At 36.9% G+C, this 22,029-nt stretch overlaps 1 protein-coding gene across 1 annotated transcript; it reads left to right on the forward strand.

The window, feature by feature from the left end:
• Positions 1–3,859: 3,859 nt before the first annotated feature.
• LOC142176178 (uncharacterized) lies at positions 3,860–4,309 on the forward strand. The gene has a single exon (XM_075243267.1). It carries the CDS (start codon positions 3,860–3,862, stop codon positions 4,307–4,309), a length of 450 nt encoding a protein of 149 aa, XP_075099368.1.
• Positions 4,310–22,029: the final 17,720 nt, after the last annotated feature.

Consider the following 22,029-nt stretch of genomic DNA (forward strand, 5'->3'; position numbering starts at 1 on the left):
AGATTAAATGTAGAAAAAAGCCATTGTGAGTCTTATTTGACTCATTCCTCACATTCAACCTATTCTACAAATTCACGCCTCTTTAAATACAATACAACCATACTTTCTTGAATTTAAAAGTATAGCAATATATATAACATAAAAAACATCTTCTCCTCTGCACAAGTTAGCTCCAAAACAGACGAAGTGGAATAACAAGCTCCCATCAAAACTTTTAACAAAAAAATACAAAAGATCAAAAATAAATAAACAACAGTCTACAATTTATCTACAATTGTTGCAATATAATGTATGTCATGACTTCTTCTTCTTCTTCTTCTTCTTCTTCTTCTTCTTCTTCGAGTTTCAATCTGAAATTCAGCCAAAACCAAGTCTAATCTTCACCAAAACCCCTCAAAATTGAGATATAAACTCCAGACCATATTTTCAATTATTTACAACAACGCCCAATCCAAACAAATAATGATTTTTAAAAACCCAAATTTGAATTCAAAGCTTCAAAGCTTTTTAATGGTTGTCAATAGAGGAATTGTTGCTCTCTTTTCCTTTCCGCTTATATTACTGAAGGAACCCAAAATCATAACCATCAAATCGACCAGGCTTGTGCTCATCTTCCCCGGGCACAAAAACATTGGGACAAGATTGCAGAGGTGCCGACAGTTCCTTGGCTATGGAAGAAATAATGGGATTTTGATACAGAAATCATGAGTGTGGGAGGGAAGCGTGGGTGAAGGTGTAGGAATTGGAGAGAGAAACGTGGGGAGAGTGGTATTAGAAGGAATATACGGTACCATTAAATTAGGAGTATAATTAATACCCTTAAAAATTATTAATGGTATATATTTGGTAATTAGGTATACTAAATGTAATTATATCAAACCTTAAATATTGAGGCTAATATAGTTTCCTATATGGCATAGGAATGTAAAAATTCTTTAGTTAAAACCGGCATTGGAGCACATGCATTATAAGTAGGTATAGGTTAAAACTGACATTGGTTAAGAGTGAATTTTATTTTTAAAGGTACAACAGTAGGAATGTTGAAAGTATGGTTGAAACTTGAAAGTTTGTCTCCACGGATATAGTATTATGAATTTTTTTTACCAATAGTCTTCATTATCATCAAATTGGTTGCATCTTAGATCTGAGCCCCCTTTGAACTCATCTTCAACCTCGTTTAACCATTGATTCTGATACTACTTGTTGGGATCGAAATAATAGGGTGTATGCGAAAGCTAATAATGCAAAACTTGGTGGTCAATAAATTAGACTATAAAAGAAAAATATATTAATTATTTGATCAATTGATCTACAAATGATCTTCACTAATATAAAAAGAGAATAATTTTTTTGAGAGAATAATCTCCCCTAAACATGATTCTCGTAAAGTCTACATTGTAGAGGTTATAATTATTGTTGTGAGAAGAAAAACATCAATTTATAGAAGTACAAAACTTTTTCTCCAAGAAAAGAATAAGGCATATGAAGAGATTTATTCCTTTTAGGAGTCATTTTCTCTTCCTTCAAGAAAGAAAATCTTAATAGGTTAGAAATTCAGGTAAAATCCTAACAATTCTCTCATTGGCCTGAAATATTTCTGACAGAATTTGATTCACATAATCCTCATCACTATTGTTTGCCATGGTTAAAAATTTTATTGATTGAAAAATTTTGGTATTATTTGAAAGAATCTCAAGAATGGATTAAAAGGAGCCCACACATTAAGAAGGGTTAAAACTAACATTGGTTAAAAGAAGCTCATGCGTTAAAAAGAATCATGAGTTAAAACCAGCATGGGAGCCCATTCATTGCAAGTGGCATGGGTTAAAACCGACATTGGTTAAAAGTGAGTTTTATTTTTAAAGATGCTGCAACATGAATGTTGCAGGTATGGTTGAAACTTGAAAGTTTGTATCCACAGATATAGTATTATGGATAATTTTTTTAACGAAAGTCTTCATTATCGTCAAATTGGTTGCATCTTTATCTGAGTCCGCCTTGATACTGTCTTCAAACTCGTTTAACCATGGGCTTTGATACCACTTATTGAGATCGAAATAATATAATGCAGAAGCTAATAATGCAAAGCTTGATGGACGATAAATTAGAGTATAAAAGAAAAATATATTAAACTAGGCATAATAATTTATTATGATTTGGTCAATCGACCTACATATGATCTATCACTATTATAAAAATAGAAAATAAAAATTTTGAGAGAATAATCTCCCCTAAACATGATTTTCGTAAAGACTACATTGTGGAGGTTGTAGTTATTGTTGTGAGAAAAAAAGGTCAATTTATAGAAGTACAAAACTTTTCCTCCAAGAAAAGGATAAAGTTTACGAAGGAGATTTATTCCTTTTAGGATTCTTTTTCCTTCCTTCGTTAAAGAGAATCCTAATAGGCTAGAAATTCAAGGCAAAATCCTAACAGAGATTCCTCCATCTTTAACCCGATCTTTGAGTTCGAGCTATGAGAACGGAGAAGTTTCTGGCAGAGAAAATGTCTCCATTAATGGGCCCTAAGAGGCTTGAGTTCCGATTTATCGAGATAGGAGGTACCGAATACCAAACTGTTATTTTAAAAAATGTATAAAGTACTCAACATAAGTATGGAAGAAATCTACGTAAATTTTGATTATAGAAGCCATAGTCTTGTACTGCCGTGAATGGATCCTGACCTTGGATATGTTAGTTGGTAGGATAGAAGTAATGTAGTCTATGTTTTTTTGTAAAAGTTGATCTCGATTTGCAAAATATATGTTTGTGCATGTGTAGAAGAAGGTGATAGGTTATATTGTGTATCCCTGCTATGTTTTGATGATCTAACAAACTTATCGATAAGAACCAGATAAGGAACTTGATACACATCCTCAAGAACTTAAAGATCAACAAGTCTCCAGTTGGGGACACAGTTCAACTCTTCAGAGTCAAAGGAACAACAGAGAGAACAGATAACTACTAGTTCCCGAGGAGACTGTACAAGTCAACTGCCCCAGTTATAAAGTTGCTTCCTGCACACGCTACAGTACAGAAACAGTGCAGCAGTCAACTTTATATGAAATGCCCCTTACCTAACTTGCTTACATCATTCAAAGTGATGTCACAAATGAATTATTAAGATCAAGAAAGGTAAAACAAATCATTTGCATATTCAATAATTGTTCAAGCATTCTCTCAAGTCATCCATCAATCTTGCAAGTGACTCTCCACGACATCAAGAATAAAGAACAACATAGCAACGGACCAGTTCCCCGTATTGAGTTATTATATGTCCTTAGTTGTGTTGTACCTTTGTTAAAGTTCTTTACTTGTAATTCCTACTTAGCTTAGTTAGAAGCATTGCGTAGGAAACCCTTTGTAAATCATAAACCCTTGTGTTTGTGTCTTGGCTAGAGTTAGTCGAGTTATAAAATCTTTGTAATAGAGTTATTAAAAAGTGGCTTGTAATAGAGTATTACAAGTTAGTGAGGGATTAAGAGGTTAATTCCTAGGTTACAATAGATTGTAATCTAAAGTTGCTCAATAGTAAAGTTGAAATTCTATAAGGGTAGGTAGTGGTTTTTTATCTCGTGAGCTGGGAATTTTCCGCATAAAATTCCTCTGTGTCATTTACTTACTCCAGTGTGCGTATGTCTTGTGGAAACTAATAGAGAACCTGGTTCTCTATATAGTTTGGTGGACCCTTAAATTCTATCAATTGGTATCAGAGCAAGTTCTTTCTATCAGGCTAACACCTACAAAGGATCCTCATGGCTGCTCCGCCAAACTTTGAAGAAGGCCAGTCTACTTACAGACCACCAAGGTTCAATGTCCAATTTTATGGATGGTGGAAGACTAGGATGCACGACTTTATCATGGCTGAAGATTCTAAGCTTTGGGATGTCATTTGTGATGGACCCTTTGTTCCTACCAAGACCGTTGGCAACCCAGCTGTAACTATTCCCAAAACGAGAAAGGAATTCAATGACGCTGACCGAAAGGCCATAGAAAAGAATTTTCGTGCAAATAAAATTCTTGTTTGTGGCATTGGTCCTGATGAATATAACAGGATATCGGCATGCCAATTAGCAAAAGAAATATGGGAAGCTCCTCAAATAGCTCATGAAGGAACAACACAGGTCAAGCAATCAAAGATCAACATGCTTACAACTGAATATGAGCTTTTCAGGATGAAAGATGATGAATCCATCCAATACATGCATACTCGTTTCACCTCTATCATCAATGAGCTTCACTCTCTTGGAGAAATCATTCCAAGAAATAAACTTGTCAAAAAAGTACTCAGTGTTCTGCACAGCTCCTAGGAAAGCAAAGTGAACGTTATCATAGAGGCAAAGGACTTGCAGAAGCTAACCATTGATGAACTTGTCGGTAATCTGAAAACCTATGAAATGAAGAAGAAGAAGGATAATGAGAGAAGAAATCTCAAAAGGGAGAAGAACCTGGTCCTCAAGACTGACAACAATTATTCAAGTGGCGAGAATGCTGATATAGCTTACCTAACAAAATGTTTCCAGAAGATGGTTTGCAGGAATGGAGGCATTCCAAAAAAGGGGATATCCAGTAAGCCAAAAGGTTATGACCTATGTCATAAGCGCGGAAAGCAAGATCAGTACAAAAACAACATCGACAAAGCAGCCAAGAGGAACTCGGTTCCTAATAAACGCTTCAAGAGGAAAAATGTCGTTGATAATGTTGTGAAACAAGCTCTTGCTGCATGGGAAGACTATTTCAGCGAGTCTAAAGAAGATGATGATTAAGCTAACAACTCCATGATGGCAGTGGAAAATGAAGCAGCTGAGTATGACTCCATTTTTGCCTTGATGGCACAGTCTGATGATGATGGAGGTAACGATGATGATGATGAGGTAAATTTTCTGGATGTTCAAAGAAATCTAAAGTCTTATTCTCCGAAAACACTTATGTCTTCGGCAAATATTTTAATTGATGCTTATCACAGTCTCATAAATGATAAAGATGCATTAACTGTGTAACTAGGAGAAGCAGAACAGTCTAGAGATAATCTAGTAATCATTATGGTTGATTTAAAGGAAACAATTGAGAGTCTGGAGAAAGAAAAATATGCCTTAACTAAAAAAATTGCAAACATAGAACAAGAAAGAGACGATCTAGTGGTTGTTGTGGTCGATCTAAAAGAGACCATTGAGTGAGTTAAAAAGAGAAAAAAGTTTAAATTGAGAGAGTCTCTAACATTGAGCATGAGAGAGATGACCTACTAATAGTGGTGGTAAATCTATGGCTATCCAATGGGACGGGACGGGACAAAATTAACGGGATGTGACTGGACGGGATGACATTTAAGCGAGAAGGTGGCGGGACAGGACGAAATAGGACGGGATAAATGGGACGAAACGATCGGCCCATCCTGTCCCGCTAACAAACGGGATGGAACGGGACGGGTTCGTGGGCCTTAAGTGTAGTTTTTTTATAAAAAAATAAAACGTCTAGGTTTTTTAAAATGGCTATGTTTTTAAAGTTTGCAATGGCTAGATTTTTGACTTATTTAATAAACTTAAATGTTAAAACGAAAATTAGAAAACTAAGTAAAGAATTATAAAATATTAAAACAAAAGATTTGTAATGAAATATTCTAGTAACTATAAATTTATAATAGAGTTATAATTTATTTAATATAATTTCAAAGTATTAAGTAACTAAGACAATTCATAAAGGAAACAACGCTTAGAGTCTTTTATTTTATTAATAGAACTTTCAAATCTCAAATACAAATATAATTCTTTTGAAGAGCACCTAATCTACGCAGCCACCTTCTAGGAAGGGTTTTATTTGAACTAGGCCTCTTAGTAGCCAATTACAAATTATCATACTAATATTTGTAAGCTCATATATAGCTTCTTTGTAACTTATCAATAATATCTCTTGGACATTGTGCTGGAATTGGCAATGTTGATTGATGTTCCATGAGCTCAATGTCATCATCGCTCCCAGTGCTAAGTATCTCATTGTATTCTTCTTCTTCTTCCTTAGTGGTTAATTTTTCAAAACCAAGATTTCTTCTTTCTGAATTAATCCAATCTCTGAATAATACGAAAATCTCTAGACTGTCCTTCGCTAATGCATGTCTATGATCTCCAATTTGAAATCTTGCCGCGCTAAAAGCACTCTCCGATGCTACTGATGATGCTTAAATAGTCAGGATATCTCGGGCCATTATTGAAAGTGTTGGAAAAGCCTTACCACGCTCCATGCACCACGACAAAAGTTGTTTGTTGTCTTCTTTGTCTTTAATACTTTCCAATCCTTGATTAAGATAAGAATCAAGTTCATCATCAATAGAGGAATCAAAACTTGTTATATCATTCATATATTCCCATAAAACTTCTGCTCTAGACTTAGAAGTAGAAGGAGCAGTTTCACAACCTGTTGTTTCCATAGATTTATATTTATCAAACATTGATCTAGCATAAGAATATATGCTAGCTTGGCAGTTTTCGAGAGATGGTTGTTCATTTTTTTGAATTTCTAAATTCTCATAAATTTTACGAACAAGTCCCTTTTCACCTCTTAATTTTAAAGATGGGTTAAGTAGAGTAGAAATTAAATAAACTTCGGGAATAGAAAAAATATACTTTTTAAATTTTGAAATTATTTCATTAATGACCGGTGCATAAGTTGGATTTATTTTATACTTACCAAATACAACAGAAATTCCACAAATATACCATAATATTTGTGTAACAGTAGGATAATATATACCAAAAAATTATTTTGTACATAATAAAAATTTTCTAAGAATTTAGTAAGCTCTTTGATCTTATCCCAATCAGAATCAACAATTTGATCAACGAGGTTACCATTATGCATATTAAATACTTTTTAGATAGGTACCCCATAATCATAAGCAACTTTAAGCATTTCATAAGCAGAATTCCACCTAGTACAAACATCTTTTGGAACTTTTCTAAATGGAAGATTAGCACTAGCACATTATTGAGCAAATTCACGAATTCTACTCGCTTTATTAGCACAAAAAATATAGGCACAAGCATGTTGTATTTTACTATAAGCATCAAAAAATAAGTAAGACCATCTTTTACAACCAAGTTAAAAATATGGCATGCACATCTAACATTAAAAAAATGCTAGATTAATTGGACAAAGTCTAGTTTTTAAGCTATTTGTTGTAGTTGTGTTAGCAGAAGCATTACCTAAGGTAATAGTTAAAACTTTATCAATGAGTCCATAAAAATCAAGTATTTGTAGAACAGTTGTTGCAATATATGCTCCAATGTGTTTTGAATCAACAAATTTATAACCAATAATACGTTTTTGCATGTTCCAGTGATGATCAACCCAATGACATGTAACAGTTAAATAATCACAACTATTAGGACTACGCCCTATATCAGATGTGATAGACACTTTACAATCTAAGTGAAAAAATACACAACGAATATACTGAAGATATTCGGTTTGAAATTTAAAAACTTCATTTCTAACCGTGGTCTTAGGAAAACCTTGAAAAGCAGAGTTATAAGTTTCTTGTATATAATGTACAAAATCAGGGTGAGAAGGAAAAGTAAAAGGTAAACCACAGACATCCACCATTTTTGCTAAGTTCTCACGATCTTTATCTTTGTTATAGGGGTGTAAAACATGACCAGAAACAGGGTCAAGTTGTTGTTGAATTTGATTAGAACCAGATCCAGTAGGAATGCCAGTACCGGTGGTAGGATCTATACTTTTTCCGGCTTCTATGTTAGCTTGTATCCATAAAGATTTGTAATCCTTTTGTAAGTGTCTAGTTAAACCTCCCGTCCCACCATTTTTTGTGTGTGCAAACACTTGCTTACATTTTTCACATATAACAAGATGATTGACTTTATCATGTTTAAAAAATTTCCATACAAGTGATGTTTGGGACGTTCAGCCTTAGGCTTATCCCTTACAGGGGTACAGGGGGTAAAGCTCCAGACAGATATTGACTCTGAGTTAGAGCCTGTGTTGCGGGACTTGTGGGTATTTCATCTAATTCTTCATCCTCATTTTCTTCATCCTAACATGAGTCATTTCATCTATATGTTTTCTAAGTCTAGGAGAAGGGTTAGGATTAGGACTAGGATTAGGATTACTACTACTTTCACATTTACTATTTTTTACTACTTTTTTTAAACATGCCAAATACATTTTTAGGTGCCATAATTTAAATACGAAATTAAATTAAAAAAGCTAACACAAAAATTAAACACGCAAATAAAATACAAAAATAGAACACGTAAAGTAAACACAAAAATTAAGCACTAAAATGGTACGCAAAAATTATATATTAAAATCAGGAGATGGAACAAAGTGCACCTTGATTAAATATTGAAACTTGAAGAAATTGCTCGAAATAGTGCTCTAAATACTTGACGAATTAATTTAAAGCTTGAAAGCTGCTCCAAAAATTTGCCCAAATACTTGAAACTTGAAAGTTATCACTTGATAGTTGATAGTAACAAAATTGAAAGAATAATATAGATAGAATATTAGAATGTAAGAGATTTGAGAGAGAAGATTGATTTTTTGTGGGAAAAAAATGAAGAAGGATGGGGGGTATTTATCGTAGAAAATAGGGTCAAAGTGTAATTTAATAAACTTAGGGGTTATATTAAAAGTTTGGGGGAGAGGGGGGGAGAGGTAGGGGTTTTGGGGGGGTTGAGGTCATTTTGGCCGTTTATTAACGTTGGCAATGGCTATTTTTGCAATTTAAGCCGTTGCCCAACGGCTAGATTTCAAAAAAAAATCCAGGCGGGATGGGATGGGACTGGACGAAACGGGACGGTACGAAATGGTTGTCCCGTCCCATCCCGTGTCCCGTTTAACATTGGCCTATCCCGTTTAAATCGAAGTGGGAGGGCACGGGGCAAGACCAAGGCAGGTCGTCCCATCCTGTTGGAAGCCATAGGTAGATCTAAAGGAAACAATTGAGGAACTTAAAATGGAGAGTAGGCCTGGAAACAGTCAAAAGGGAAAGGAAGTTGTAAGTGAGGCGCATCTTATGCTTAAAATGAGTTAAAATCAGTGAAATCTAGTCTGTGTGCTGAGCTTGAGAAAAAAACAACTTTAGGAAGAACTAGGAAGAGTCAAGAGTGATCTTGAAAAATCACTCAAGTGGACCTGGTCCTCTGATGCTATCACTGTCATGTATACAAACAATGCGGGAAACATGCAGGGAATCGGGTTTCAAAGGGAAAATACTCCATACAACCCTTATAGCAAGTATGTCACTGTGCCTGACAATTGGCTATGCACTCATTGTGGTAACACTGGGCACTTTAAGGAAACCTGTAAGGCCAGATTCCAATCTCAACAGAAAAATAAAGTTTTTGCTGAAAAAGTAACTACTACTAGGGAACCTGGTCCTTCACATAAAAAAACGTATAATGCCTATTTGGCCCAAAAGAGCCCTAATTCACCCCTTTCCTCATTACAAGGGACCCAAACTTGTTTGGATTTCTAAATTTAACCCTTGATTTTCTTGTGCAGGGAACAGTGAAAGGGAGCAACCAACAATGGTATATGGATAGCGGCTGATCGAAGCACATGACTGGAAGTACAAATGATTTCCTTTCACTGAAAACCCTGCAGGGAGGGAGTGTATCCTTTGGAAATGGCATAAAAGGATACATTCTGGGAGTTGAAAGGATCGGGAAGTCTCTTTCTCACTTTATTGAAAACGTGTACTACGTGAAGGGATTGAAGTATAGCTTATTGAGTATTTCCCAAATCTGTGACAAGGGTAACAAAGTGGAATTTGTATCCAATGCGCAGTCACAAATCTTGTGACTGGTGAAGTGGTGTTAGTGGCCAAAAGATACAAAAACATCTATGTGACTAACTTTGAGTCATTGCAAAATGGGGATCTTAGATGTTTGAGTGTTGTTGATAATAATGCTGAGTTATGGCACAGAAGGCTAGATCATGCAAGTTTCACGTTGTTGAACAAATTGGTCAAGAAGGACCTGGTTCGTGGTCTGCCTAAGTCAAGGTTTAAGGATCACAGGTGTGTGATGCATGTGTAAAAGGAAAGCAAGTCAGATCATCTTTCAAGACTAAAAAGGAAGTTAATACCTCAATGCCACTTGATCTCCTCCATATGGATCTATGTGGACCCATGAAGGTGCCAAGTAGAGCAAAAAAGAGGTACATATTTGTCATATTGTACGACTATTCCAGATTTACTTGGACCATATTTCTCAGAACCAATGATGAAACCTTTCAAGTGTTTATGGCATTTGTGAAGAAGATCCAGGTGAAGATGAGCCTTAATGTAGTATGTATCAGGTCTGACCATGAGATATAATTTGACAATGCAAAATTCGATGAATTATGTGCTGAAAATGGCATCACTCACAAATTCTCAGCTCCAAGAACACCTCAACAAAATCATGTTGTGGAAAGGAAGAACAGAACGCTTGAAGACATGGCAAGAACAATGTTGATTGGCAGTGGCATTATAAAAGGTTTTAGGAAGCCGTCAATACTGCATGCTACTTTGTGAACAGATGCATGATCAGGTCCCTTCTAAACAAGATGCCGTATGAACTGCTTAACGGAAGGAAGCCTAAGATGACACATTTGAGAACATTTGGTTGCAAATGTTTTGTCCTTAATAATGGGAAGGAAGAACTTGGAAAATTTGATGCCAAAAGTGATGAGGGAATCTTTCTAGGCTATTCATCACGAAGCAAAGCCTACAAAGTATATAACAAAAGAACTCAAGGTGTTGAGGAAAGCATTCATGTGATCTTCAATGAATCTAATGACCCATGTGAAAAGGATTTGAATGATAAGACGATCAAGACGGAGAACAGTCACTTGTTCCTAGTGAAATTATTGACATGTCAAATGGAAAGGCTAATATGATGAGCCACATTGAGGAATCAAATGAGGATGGTGCAACCATATCTCCAACTGATGGAGAGGAACCTGGTCCCTTAATCACAACAACTGCAGCTGAAAACAAAGTTGTCGATGGTGTTCAAGGGACCCTAGATGCTGAGATGAGAAGCAATCAAGGTTCACATGCAGAAATACCTGGACCTTCTCACAACGAGGTTCAGGTGTCAAACTGGAAACACAAAAGTTCACACCCCCTTGATAACATAATCACTCCTCTTGATTCAGGAATTCAAACCAGATCAAAGACCAGAAACTCACTTGCCTTCTCAGCTTTTCTCTATCAAATAGAGCCCAAAAATATCAAAGAAACATTGAAAGATGTAGACTGGATTACAGCCATGCTGGAGGAACTCCATCAATTTGAGAGTAACAAGGTATGTCACCTGGTTCCTCGACCTGCAGATCGAAACGTTATAAGAACTGGGTGGGTATTCAGGAACAAACTTGATGAGTTTGGAAACATACCAAGAAACAAGGCAAGGCTTGTAGTTCAAGGCTACAATCAGGAAGAATGGATTGATGATGATGAAACTTTTGCCTCAGTCGCTCAAATGGAGGCTATCAGAATTCTTATTGCCTTTGCATCACATATGGAATTCACATTGTTCAAAATGGATGTAAAAAATCTGAATGGCTTTCTAAAAGAAGAAGTCTTCGTCAAGCAGCCTCTTGGATCTGATAATTATGAGCATCCTGAGCACGTTTTTAAACTCAATAACCTTGTATGGGTTAAAGCAGGATCCCTGTGCTTGGTATGAAAAGTTGTCAAAATTCCTTCTAGAAAATGGCTTTACAAGAGGGAAAATCAACAACACTCTCTTTTTGAAGAAATGAGGAAGGAACTAGATCATTGTTCAAGTCTATATTGATGATATCATTTTTGGAGCAACAGTTGAGTCCCTATGTGAAGAATTCACAAAACTCATGGGAAGTGAGTTTGAAATGAGTATAATGAGGGAACTAAACTTCTTCTTGGGTATACAAGTGAAGCAATCTCAAAAGGGGACAATGATAAGTCAACAGAAGTACATCAAAGAGCTACTGAAGAGATTTGACATGGAAACATCAAAATCATTAACACTCCCATCGCCACAGATACCCATCTAGACGTGGAGCACCCGGTTCCTTGTAAATCAGACCATGTATAGAGGCATCATAAGGTCACTCTTGTATCTCACTACAAGCAGACCAGACATTGTGTTCAGCGTGGGTTTCTATGCAAGGTATCAATCTAATCCAAAGGAATCTCATCTGAAGGCTGCCAAAAGAATATTGAGATATCTTAAAGTAACGCAGGACCTGGTTCTCTACTATCCCTCAGGAGACAACTTTGATCTTGTTGGGTAGGGGTGGGCGTTCGGTATTTCGGTTCAGTTTTTAGAATTTCGGTCCAGTATTTCGGTATTCGGTTTATCAATTGTGTATACCAAATACCGTACCAAATTATTTCGGTACGGTTTGGTATTTCTTATTTTGGTTCGGTACGGTTTCGGTTTTTAACAATCAATGCTAAGTGCTAACTGCTAAGTGCTAAGTGAAGTGCTAACAAACAGTGGACACGCACAACACAATTGAAATTCACTCTAAAAGAATATTTTTCAATATATAACACTATAATAAGTTAACAAGAACGTGCACATGGCTGAAACACCAACACTGTAATTTTCACTCTAATTTGACACTATAATTTTCACTCTAAAACTGTAAAACAACTGCACAAGTGCACAACCACAAGTCCACAATGTGAACGTGCACAACTGCACATGGCTGAAACCTTAAAGCCTGAAACTATGAAACAAGAATAACATCTGGTCATCTGCAGTTGCACAACTATATTACTGCACAAGAATAACATCTGCAGTTGCAGAATAACATCTGCAGTTGCAGAATAACATCTGCAGTTGCAGAATAATATCTGTAGTTGCACAACTGCCAACTGCACAATGCACATTACTAATTACACAGTTAAACAATTAACACAGTCCAACAAGTCCAACAACTTAAACACAGTTAAACACAGTCCAACAAAAATAGTCTTAACTCTTAAGTATTAACACTTAAACACAGTGCAACACTGCAACTGGCCAACTGCAAGTCTGCACAGTCTTAACACTTAAACAGTTAAACATAGTGCAACAAAAACAGAGAGGGCATGCTGATGCTGATTATGTAGGATATTTGGTGGACAGGAAATGCACGTCTGGAATGGCACATTTTCTGGGTTCCTATCTAATCTCATGGGGTACAAGGAAGCAAAACTCGGTGGCACTCTCAACTGCAGAAGCGGAATATGTAGCAGCTGCTTTTTGCTATGCTCAATTGTTGTGGATCAAACAGCAATTAGAAGACTTTGGAGTGTTCTCTAACTGTGTGCCTTTCCTGTGCGACAATACAAGTGCACTCAACATGGACAAAAATCTTGTCCAACATAAGAGAACCAAGCACATTGATGTATGTCACCACTTCTTCAGAGATAATGTTGAAAAGGGGCTCATCCGTATGAAATTTTGTAGCACAGAAGATCAGATTGTAGATATATTCACCCAAGCCTTGAGCAGAGAACATTTTGAAAGAAATTGCTTGGAACTAGGGTTGATAAAACCCAACTGAGAATCTGGTCCGTCGATGATTGGCTATGAAAGAAATGTCCAGGTAAAGTTAGATAAAAATTATTATCTAGAAAAGTCTAACTCATCTCTATACCATTACAAGTAGCCACGCATGATGATTACAGAGGAAATAAGCAGTTGATGCAATGCACGCTGGTAAAAAAGGCAAAGCTTACACGTGCAAGATTCGTTAAAGAACCCGGTTCTCCTATCACAGGTTAGTAGTTTCTTCGTTCTCTCATGCATAATTTTGAACGGATAAAATAGTGCCACATCATCAGTGTGTCAGTTTCTTTTCTCTGCGTCTTTTGAACCCAAACGTCTCACCATTGGTAAGCGACCCGACTCCCAAAATGGTCATCTTTTCTTAACCAGTCCCTCATCCATCTTAAGTAGATCCATCACTGTCACAAATCTTCACATCAAACTTCAAAAAATTTCTTCTTCTTTCTCACTTCAAACTACAAATACCTCCCCTTCAACTCATCACTTCTCACCATGACTGAAAATCAAGAAACCTCGAGTGTTCCTAGTAACACCCCCATTGAGTCCTCACCAGTTAAAACATTGATGTTAGACTCCTCACTCAACATCACTACTAGCCAAAACCCTAAGGCAGAGTCATCCCCAGACTCATTCTCCTCTCCTACCTAATCGAGTTCTGGTTCTCATCGAAGCTGCAAAATCTCGACTCCTAAAAGGTTTGTGGCTACGAGCTCTCCTCCTGCCTCACCGAAAAAAACTAGGTGAAAAGGGTAAAGTTGACGAAGAGGAAAATTAGGAAATCTCCAGTCTTCCTACGGAAGAAGGCTCTAATGTAGACCAAACTGCTGATCTTGTTAATGCTGACTCAACAATGTTAGTTCCTGGTCTTAAGTCGACAGGTAATGTTCCTCCTTCTCTTGAGATTTCCCTAGAGTTACAAGATAAAGAAGCAATAGAAAATATGTTGTCTATAGTTGCTGAAGGGGTTGTTATCGAGGAAGGTGAAAATGTGTCTGAGTCTTAGGGGGAAGAACCCAAGATCTTAGTGGAGAATATGGAGCTTGTGCCCGTTGAACCATCGGCATCGGACAGTGCTACTAGGGAACCTAATGAGGGACATGATCTCTCCTCGGAGGATCCAACTCAGGGGTCCTCTCAAGAACCCCCAGGTCAGTACTGATCCTGCTCCCTCTCCTCATTTCTATGATGAGCCTCTAGTTGTGATTATGCCTGAGATAAGAGCTGCATCTAGAGAAGAAAATAGGGATAGTGAAGAGGATTCCAATGATGTGCCGATTTCTAGCTTGGCTAGGCGTAGACCAGTAGTTACTCAAGAGCCAACTCCTACAAGACCTACTATTTGGTTGCAAAATAAGGAGGCTCTTGAGTCTGCTCTTAAGAAAAGCCAAGACAATCAAAGGAGGAGGAAATTGGTGAAAGATGGGAAGGTTGTGAATGAGAAAGTAGTACCTGTTGTCACTGTGAACGATAAAGTGGATGAGGAACCTGGTTCCTTGACTCGTAAGCCCTCATAAAAGCACTCAATCTCCAAGTCTAAATGGAGATCCTCTGAGAGTGCTCAGAATCTAAACTATGTGGAAGGTGATATTTCTGGTGAAAAGTTAGTGGAAGAATTTGGAGAAAAATATGAAGAATTAAGTGAAAATTTGTCTGAAAAGATAGTGTTTGTGAAGTCTGGTGAGAAGGCAAAAAGTGTTCACAAATCTGTTAAAAGGGAAGTTGATACTGATGAGGAACCTGGTTCCTCCAAGAAGGCTAAAGTTGATGATCCCCAAAGTGCTGGGAAAAAGAAATTGAGAAATTAGAAGGTATTAAGGGGTCGTACCTTTGCCCCTGACATTTTGGAGGAGGATGGAATGAGACAATTGATTGAAATTTGTGAGTTTCAACGGTGGACACAATTGTTCACAGGTGATGCTCCCAAAGTATATTAGGAGGAAGTGCGTAGCTTCTATGCTGACTTCTTCAAAGTTGAGGATGACCATATCTGCATGCTGGTGAATGGGGTCGACTTTGTGATGGACTCTGCCGTTCTGGGGTCTATTCTGAATGTACCTGTTGAAGGGTTGTCTATTGTCCAAGCTCCTGCTCTTCAAATTTTAGAAATGTTATAGTTAAGGATAAAGCAGTCCAGCAGGGGGAACGGGTACATAAGAAGGCTCTCCTTCCAGTTTACCAATTGTTGTTTGAGATGGTGAATAAGGTTTTGCTCCCCGTGCTGAGAGAAGATCCATTACCTCCAGAGCCGACCTGGTTCTCATGGAAGCGTTGGATGGCTTTACTACCATCAACCTGCTTGGCATTATGATCGAACACATGCAGAAGGTGGCTGAGTTCAATGATGGTAACCATAGGCTGCCTTATAGGTTTCTTCTCACTAAAGTGCTTGAGTTCTTCAAAGTCCCTCTGGGAAAAGCTAAGATGGGCACTCGTAAAAAAACCTTCTCCAAGACCACTGTCAAAGAATGTGAGTGCATTGATAAGGTTGGAGGAGTTGGAAGCACTTCTACCATCTCTCGGCTGATCAACGCTCAGAACAGTGCTACAGAGGAGATCATAAAGTTAAAATCAAGGAATGTTATTCTTGAGGGTCAGCTTCAGGAGGCACCTAGTTCCAGTAGTTCTCAAAGCTCAGAGGTTGCACGTCTGACTAAGGAGAATGCTGAGCTCAAGAAACAATTGGAGAACCTGAAGGAGAAACTGCTCAATAAGCAAATGTCGGCGAATGCTCGAATGGATTTAGTCATCCAAACCCTTGCCTCTACCTCTAAGCCTTCTCCTTCTAGTTCTCTCTAGATAGTGTCCCCTCAGTGTCAAATTTTAAGTGTTGGTCTTTTATGTTAGTTTATGATGATGTTTGTGGTACTTGTTTTCTCATTTTGTTCTGAATTGTGGATGGTTGTTAGCAATATTGAATTTGTTCCCCGTCTTAAAATCCAAATTGTTTAATGGAAGATTTTCCCTTTTTGCTATATATGTTTTGCTTTTATGATCTGATTTTAGTCATGTTGTGTGCACATAAGTTACATGAGTTAACTCAAGCTAGACTTTTTTTGCTTAAAGCCTTTTACTAATCTTTTTATGATGCCAAAAGGGAAAAAATAATTCAGGGGGAACAGCATCGGTTAACTGAAAACGAAATTTTAACGTACAATACTTCAGGGTGCAATATCGTTGTAACTTAATACTGTGAAACTTGACATCACCATAATGTAATACTGTGGGACGTGACATCTCACTTTTGGGCTCTCCTTAATTTATTTATGGCGTATTTTCATGTACGAAAATATGGGGTGTAACAACAACCTCAAGAACTTAAAGATCACCAAGTCTCTAATTGGAGAGACAGTCTACTCTTCAGGGTCAAAGGAATAATACAGGAACCAGATAGCTACCAGTTCTCGAGGAGACTGTACAAGTCAATTGCACCAGCTGTAAAGTTGCTTCCTGCACACGCTACAGTGCAGAAACAGTGCAGCAGTCAACTTTATATGAAATGCCCCTTACCTAACTTGCTTACATCATTCAAAGTGATGTCACAAATAAATTATTAAAATCAATCAAGGTAAAACAAATCACTTTCACATTCAAGAATTGATCAAGCATTCTATCAAGTCATCCAACAATCTTGCAAATGACTCTCTAGGGCATCAAGAACAAAGAACAACATAGCAACGGACCAGTTTCCCGTATTGAGTTATTATATGTCCTTAGTTGTGTTGTACCTTTGTTGAAGCTCTTTACTTGTAATTCTTACGTTGCTTAGTTAGAAGCATAGCGTAGGAAACCCTTTGTAAATCATAAACACGTGTGTTTATGTCTAGGCTAGAGTTAGTTGAGTTGTAAAGTCTTTGTAATAGAGTTATTACAAAGTGGCTTGTAATAGAGTGTTACAAGTTAGTGAGGGATTAAGAGGTTAATTCCTCGGTTACAATAGGTTGTAATCTAAAGTTACTCAGTAGTGAAGTTGAAATCCTATAAGGGTAGGACGTAGTTTTTTATCCCGTGAACTGGGAATTTTTCACGTAAAATTCCTCTGTGTCATTTACTTACTGCAGTGTGTGTCACACCTCCTTTTTGCCTACACCCAGGAAAGGGTATATAAGGGAGTTTTTTCCAATTTAAGTGACGATCGAAATGGGATTATTTTACTTAAAGATTCAGAGTCGCCACTTGGGATAATTTTATGGTGTCCCAAGTCACCGGTTCAAATCCCGAATCGAGGAAAGGATTGACTCTGTTTTACAGTCCGCGAATACAGAAATCTGGGTAAGGAATTCTGTTAACCCGAGAGAAGGTGTTAGGCATTCCCGAGTTCTGTGGTTCGAGCACGGTCGCTCAACTGTTATATTCAGCTTAATTATCTGATTTTAAAAAATTATAAACCTATGTGCGAATTTTAACTTTCAAACCGCTTTTATTTAATTTTTAAAGAAGATTAAACGTCGTTTAAAACACGTCTTTGGATTGCACCACATGAAATACACCCGCAATCCTAAACATATTTTATTCAACGTTTTAAGATTTGATTTGGGTCACATGAAATGTACATCCGAGTTTAGGAAGGTAATATTATTAATATACGCGCCTAAAGCAACTACGCGTTTTTAAGTTTGCGAGGGCCATGGAAAGTTTGCTAATGGCACACCTCGGAAGAAAACATACCCATTAATTAAATGAAGGTCGTGCATTTAAAGTTTTTGTTGGTCACGGCACGCCTCGAATTCAATTTTAAGGGAAATTCAAGATTGAACTCTTAAGGGCCCTAACTATATTTGCTAAGTATGGCACACCTCAACTGTTGACAAAGAGCCAAATTAAATCTGAGGAGAATACTGAAAGGGGTTATAATTACTTTAACCTAAGGTTTGAACTTAATCCGCTTAATCAACAAGAAACAAAAAAATGCAGAAACTGCACTATCTCTAGCCTAAAGCTTGGCCCGGCCTGAAACCCAATTGTAGTTGCCCCTTACTACTGATTCTACGTGAGAGGTAACTGGGCTCAAAGGGAAGCCCAGCTGGGCAGCCTAGTTACGAAATGAAGGCAATTGTATTTGGGCCAATGATGATGGCCCAAAACATGATTCAACAAATATACTTGAAGCCAATTATCATTCAAGGAAATTCTGGATTTGGACGAGTGCTAACAATCCTTAAACCAAATTTAAAACATGTTCAGAACTCAGTGCATGTATTATATAGCAAAAAATATATAATTTCCAGTAGTGACGATAAACCTTTTTGCACAAGTTGCTCATCACTTAATGTCAAAACTTACTGATTACAAATTCATGCAGCATCCGTTTCAAACTGACCTAGTCAGCAAAACTATACCAACTCGAAACTTTCTAAATAAGATGAGAAACCAAGCATGATGAACTGATTCCAATCTGGAGGCTTCCAAATCTAAATCGGACTCAGATTCATTTGAAAGTACCTTTAGAATGCTCAGAACTCAGTACATGAATAGAAGTAGGATTACATGATAAGTCATACAATCCGAGATCCAGACCTCAAACTATACAAGAACAAACTTAAACAAGATTGAAAGAGAGCACAGCCTGTACCAAATTTGTTAGAACAAAGTCTAAATTGACTTACATTCAAACTATGGTTGTGACAAAACACAATCCAACAGCCAGACAATTGTTGCTAATTAAATTAGACCATAGTCTTTAATTAATACACATTAAGAGACCTAAATAGCTTTAAATCAACTACATTTAAACAAGCTCAGATCCAAGCCTTAAAACAAAATGAAATGCACATAAGAAGCTAAACTAAAACATAAATGACAACAGGGTAGAATTTAACACAACAGGGACTGATGTTTTCATTTAAAACCAACTGGATCATAGATCTTTATACAAAGCTCAATCAGGTTTCAGTTCCATCCAAGTTTCAAGAGCATACCTAGAAATTGAAAGGGAAAAAGAGGTGAAGAAGCAGTAGATAACAACAGAACAAAAAGCACAACAGTATCAATGCAACAGTGACCTCACATCAGCTTGAAACCCAGAAAAACCAAAAATCAAACCATCTCCCAACCCAGGTGCAAGATGTGAAACTTTCAGAGATTTTAACTAATGAAGAAGATCAGAAATCCCCAGCTGATACAGAATTTGATCAGTTTTTATCAAAGAAATATGCTGGAAATCAGCGTAGTTTTAGAATTCTCAGCCGTTTTTGTTTTCTCAGAATTTTTATCTCTTTCAAGGCTCTTTGGGTCTGCCTTGAAAAGCAAGTTTTGGATGCCTTTATAGGCAAGGGACTAGGGCAGACCTTAGGAATCAGTTTTTGCATTTTGCCCCTTTTGAAATTTTCATTATAACTTAGATATCCCTAGTTAAAAACCAGAAATTCACAACTAACCCCAACCCCAGCTTCCTAGAAACTTTCCTAGGTAATTATTCAGAGATTCTTTACCTAAAATACCCATAATAACCCCCAAATCCTCTGTTATTACTGCAGGACAAAGTCCAAATTCTAAAACTGGGCCTGTCAATCCCGGCTTAAATCCCCACACTGGATTTTGATTTTTCACAGCCCAATCACAATCCTAGATTCATAATTTCAAAAGCCACAAATTTAAAAACTAATCAAAATTTCCCCAAAAGGAGACCCGAAAACCTTAAAAATGCAATCAAAATAACAAAAGAAAGTGGATGAACTAATTAACCTAGACATGCAGCAGGAATTTAACTAAGTTATAGGCTTAATTAACTAGGTGACTAACTAGAACAATAATCATGCTATTTAATCAGAAGAAACTAAACAAATCAATTAGGACCAGAGATCGGGCTTGGGAAGACAAAAAGAACTAGCGAAGACTAGACGGACAAACCTCAAACTCGGCCAAAACTTCGACCAAACTTCAAATAAGGAAAGAAAGAAAGAAGAGAGGGACACCAAGTGAAACACGAAAATAGAAACGGACCCAAAAATGAGAGAGAACTCACCGGCTAAACTCGAAGTGACACTTGATAACTTGATTCACGCGAAACTAATGCCAATAGCTTTTCTCTGTCAAGAAAGAACGAATGGCATCAATCTTGTAGTGAGTCGGCCTTCCAAATGTGAGAAAAGCCAATCCAGGTCGATACGTGCCACCAGATTCGACCGAAAATGATTTTAGACCTTTAGGGTTCGAACTCAGATGTAAGATTTGAGAAAGTTTGGACATATTCGAGGGCAAAGGGTTACGGATTTGGTATGAGGAGGTGAGAGAATTCTGGGGTGTTAAAATGGGGGTGAACGGAGATGGTCACCGCCACCTTGGGGCGGTGGAAATGGAGGCGGCGTCATTAGGGTTTGAGGGTTGGAGTCCATGTGAAAGAGACGATGAGGGGGTAGGAGGTTGTGTTTGGACACTTGTATATCAAGCCACCCCCACTTCCTAGCCGTCTAATCCCATAACCTCGACGGCCCAGATCGAAACTAACTTAAACGAGGTCATTTGGGTTGAGGGAGGAGGTGGACCGAGTTAGTGTGACTTTGGGACGGGTATTGGGGCAATTTGGACGGGTTTCAGGGGTGTAGAGGTATGGGCTTGGAGATAAATCAATTAATTTTAGCCCAAATTCCCTTTCCTTTATTTTAATTTTTTCAATTTTTCTAATTTCTTCTAAATTAAAATTAAAATTAAAATAAACCTAAATTGATTTCTAATCAAATTATCCTACCAAATTAAATTAACTACTCTAAATAATAATTACCACAACTAATTAAATACCAAATTAAAGAAAAACCACCAAAATTCGAAATTAAAATTAAAAAGTGCAAAATAAACTATTTTTTCCATTTTTTATAAAACACTAAATTACTAATTAATTCAATAATGCAAAATTATATCTTAAATGCAAATGCAGTGTATTTTTGTATTTTCATGAATTAAATAAAATAAATATGCACAGACAAATGCAAACAATTATCAGAAAATGCCACAAAATCCACAAAAATTGCAAATAATGAAAAGAAGTTATTTTATTTTGAATTTATGGTAGTAATTCATATAGGACAAAAATCACGTGCTCACAGGTGTACTACGTGTGTCTTGTGAAAACTAATTTAAAGTCAGGGACGATAGAATAAATTTAAAATTGGAATTGTTAGTCAGGGACGATAGAACAAATTTAGCAAAGTATCATATGCCATGTGAGATTGTACACCAATTTAAAGTCATTTTCCATGCACTGGTGTTTTACTCTTAAGAGATCGTTTGGTTACCCTATATAGTTAAAATCCTCAAAAACTTTTCTATCCTCCAATTCCTTCTGATTATTTTACCATAATAGGAGTAACGCAACAAAACTAGTTCTAGGGTGAGAAAGGTATAGGATATAGTAATAAAAAAATTGTACTGTAACAACATTTTGGCTAATACATTGGGGTCTTGACCAATTATGAAGCAGATTGACACGAGTTGACATGCAAAAAAAAAGAACTCTGAGCAAGATGTACAAGCCATATTACTACTATTAT

This window comes from Nicotiana tabacum, chromosome 22 (assembly GCF_000715075.1).
Source record: "Nicotiana tabacum cultivar K326 chromosome 22, ASM71507v2, whole genome shotgun sequence".
Classification (NCBI taxonomy): domain Eukaryota; kingdom Viridiplantae; phylum Streptophyta; class Magnoliopsida; order Solanales; family Solanaceae; genus Nicotiana; species Nicotiana tabacum.

Coding starts and splice junctions, on each gene's coding strand:
- LOC142176178 (XM_075243267.1), top strand. CDS start 3,860: ATGGCTGAAGATTCTAAGCTTTGGGATGTCATTTGTGATGGACCCTTT.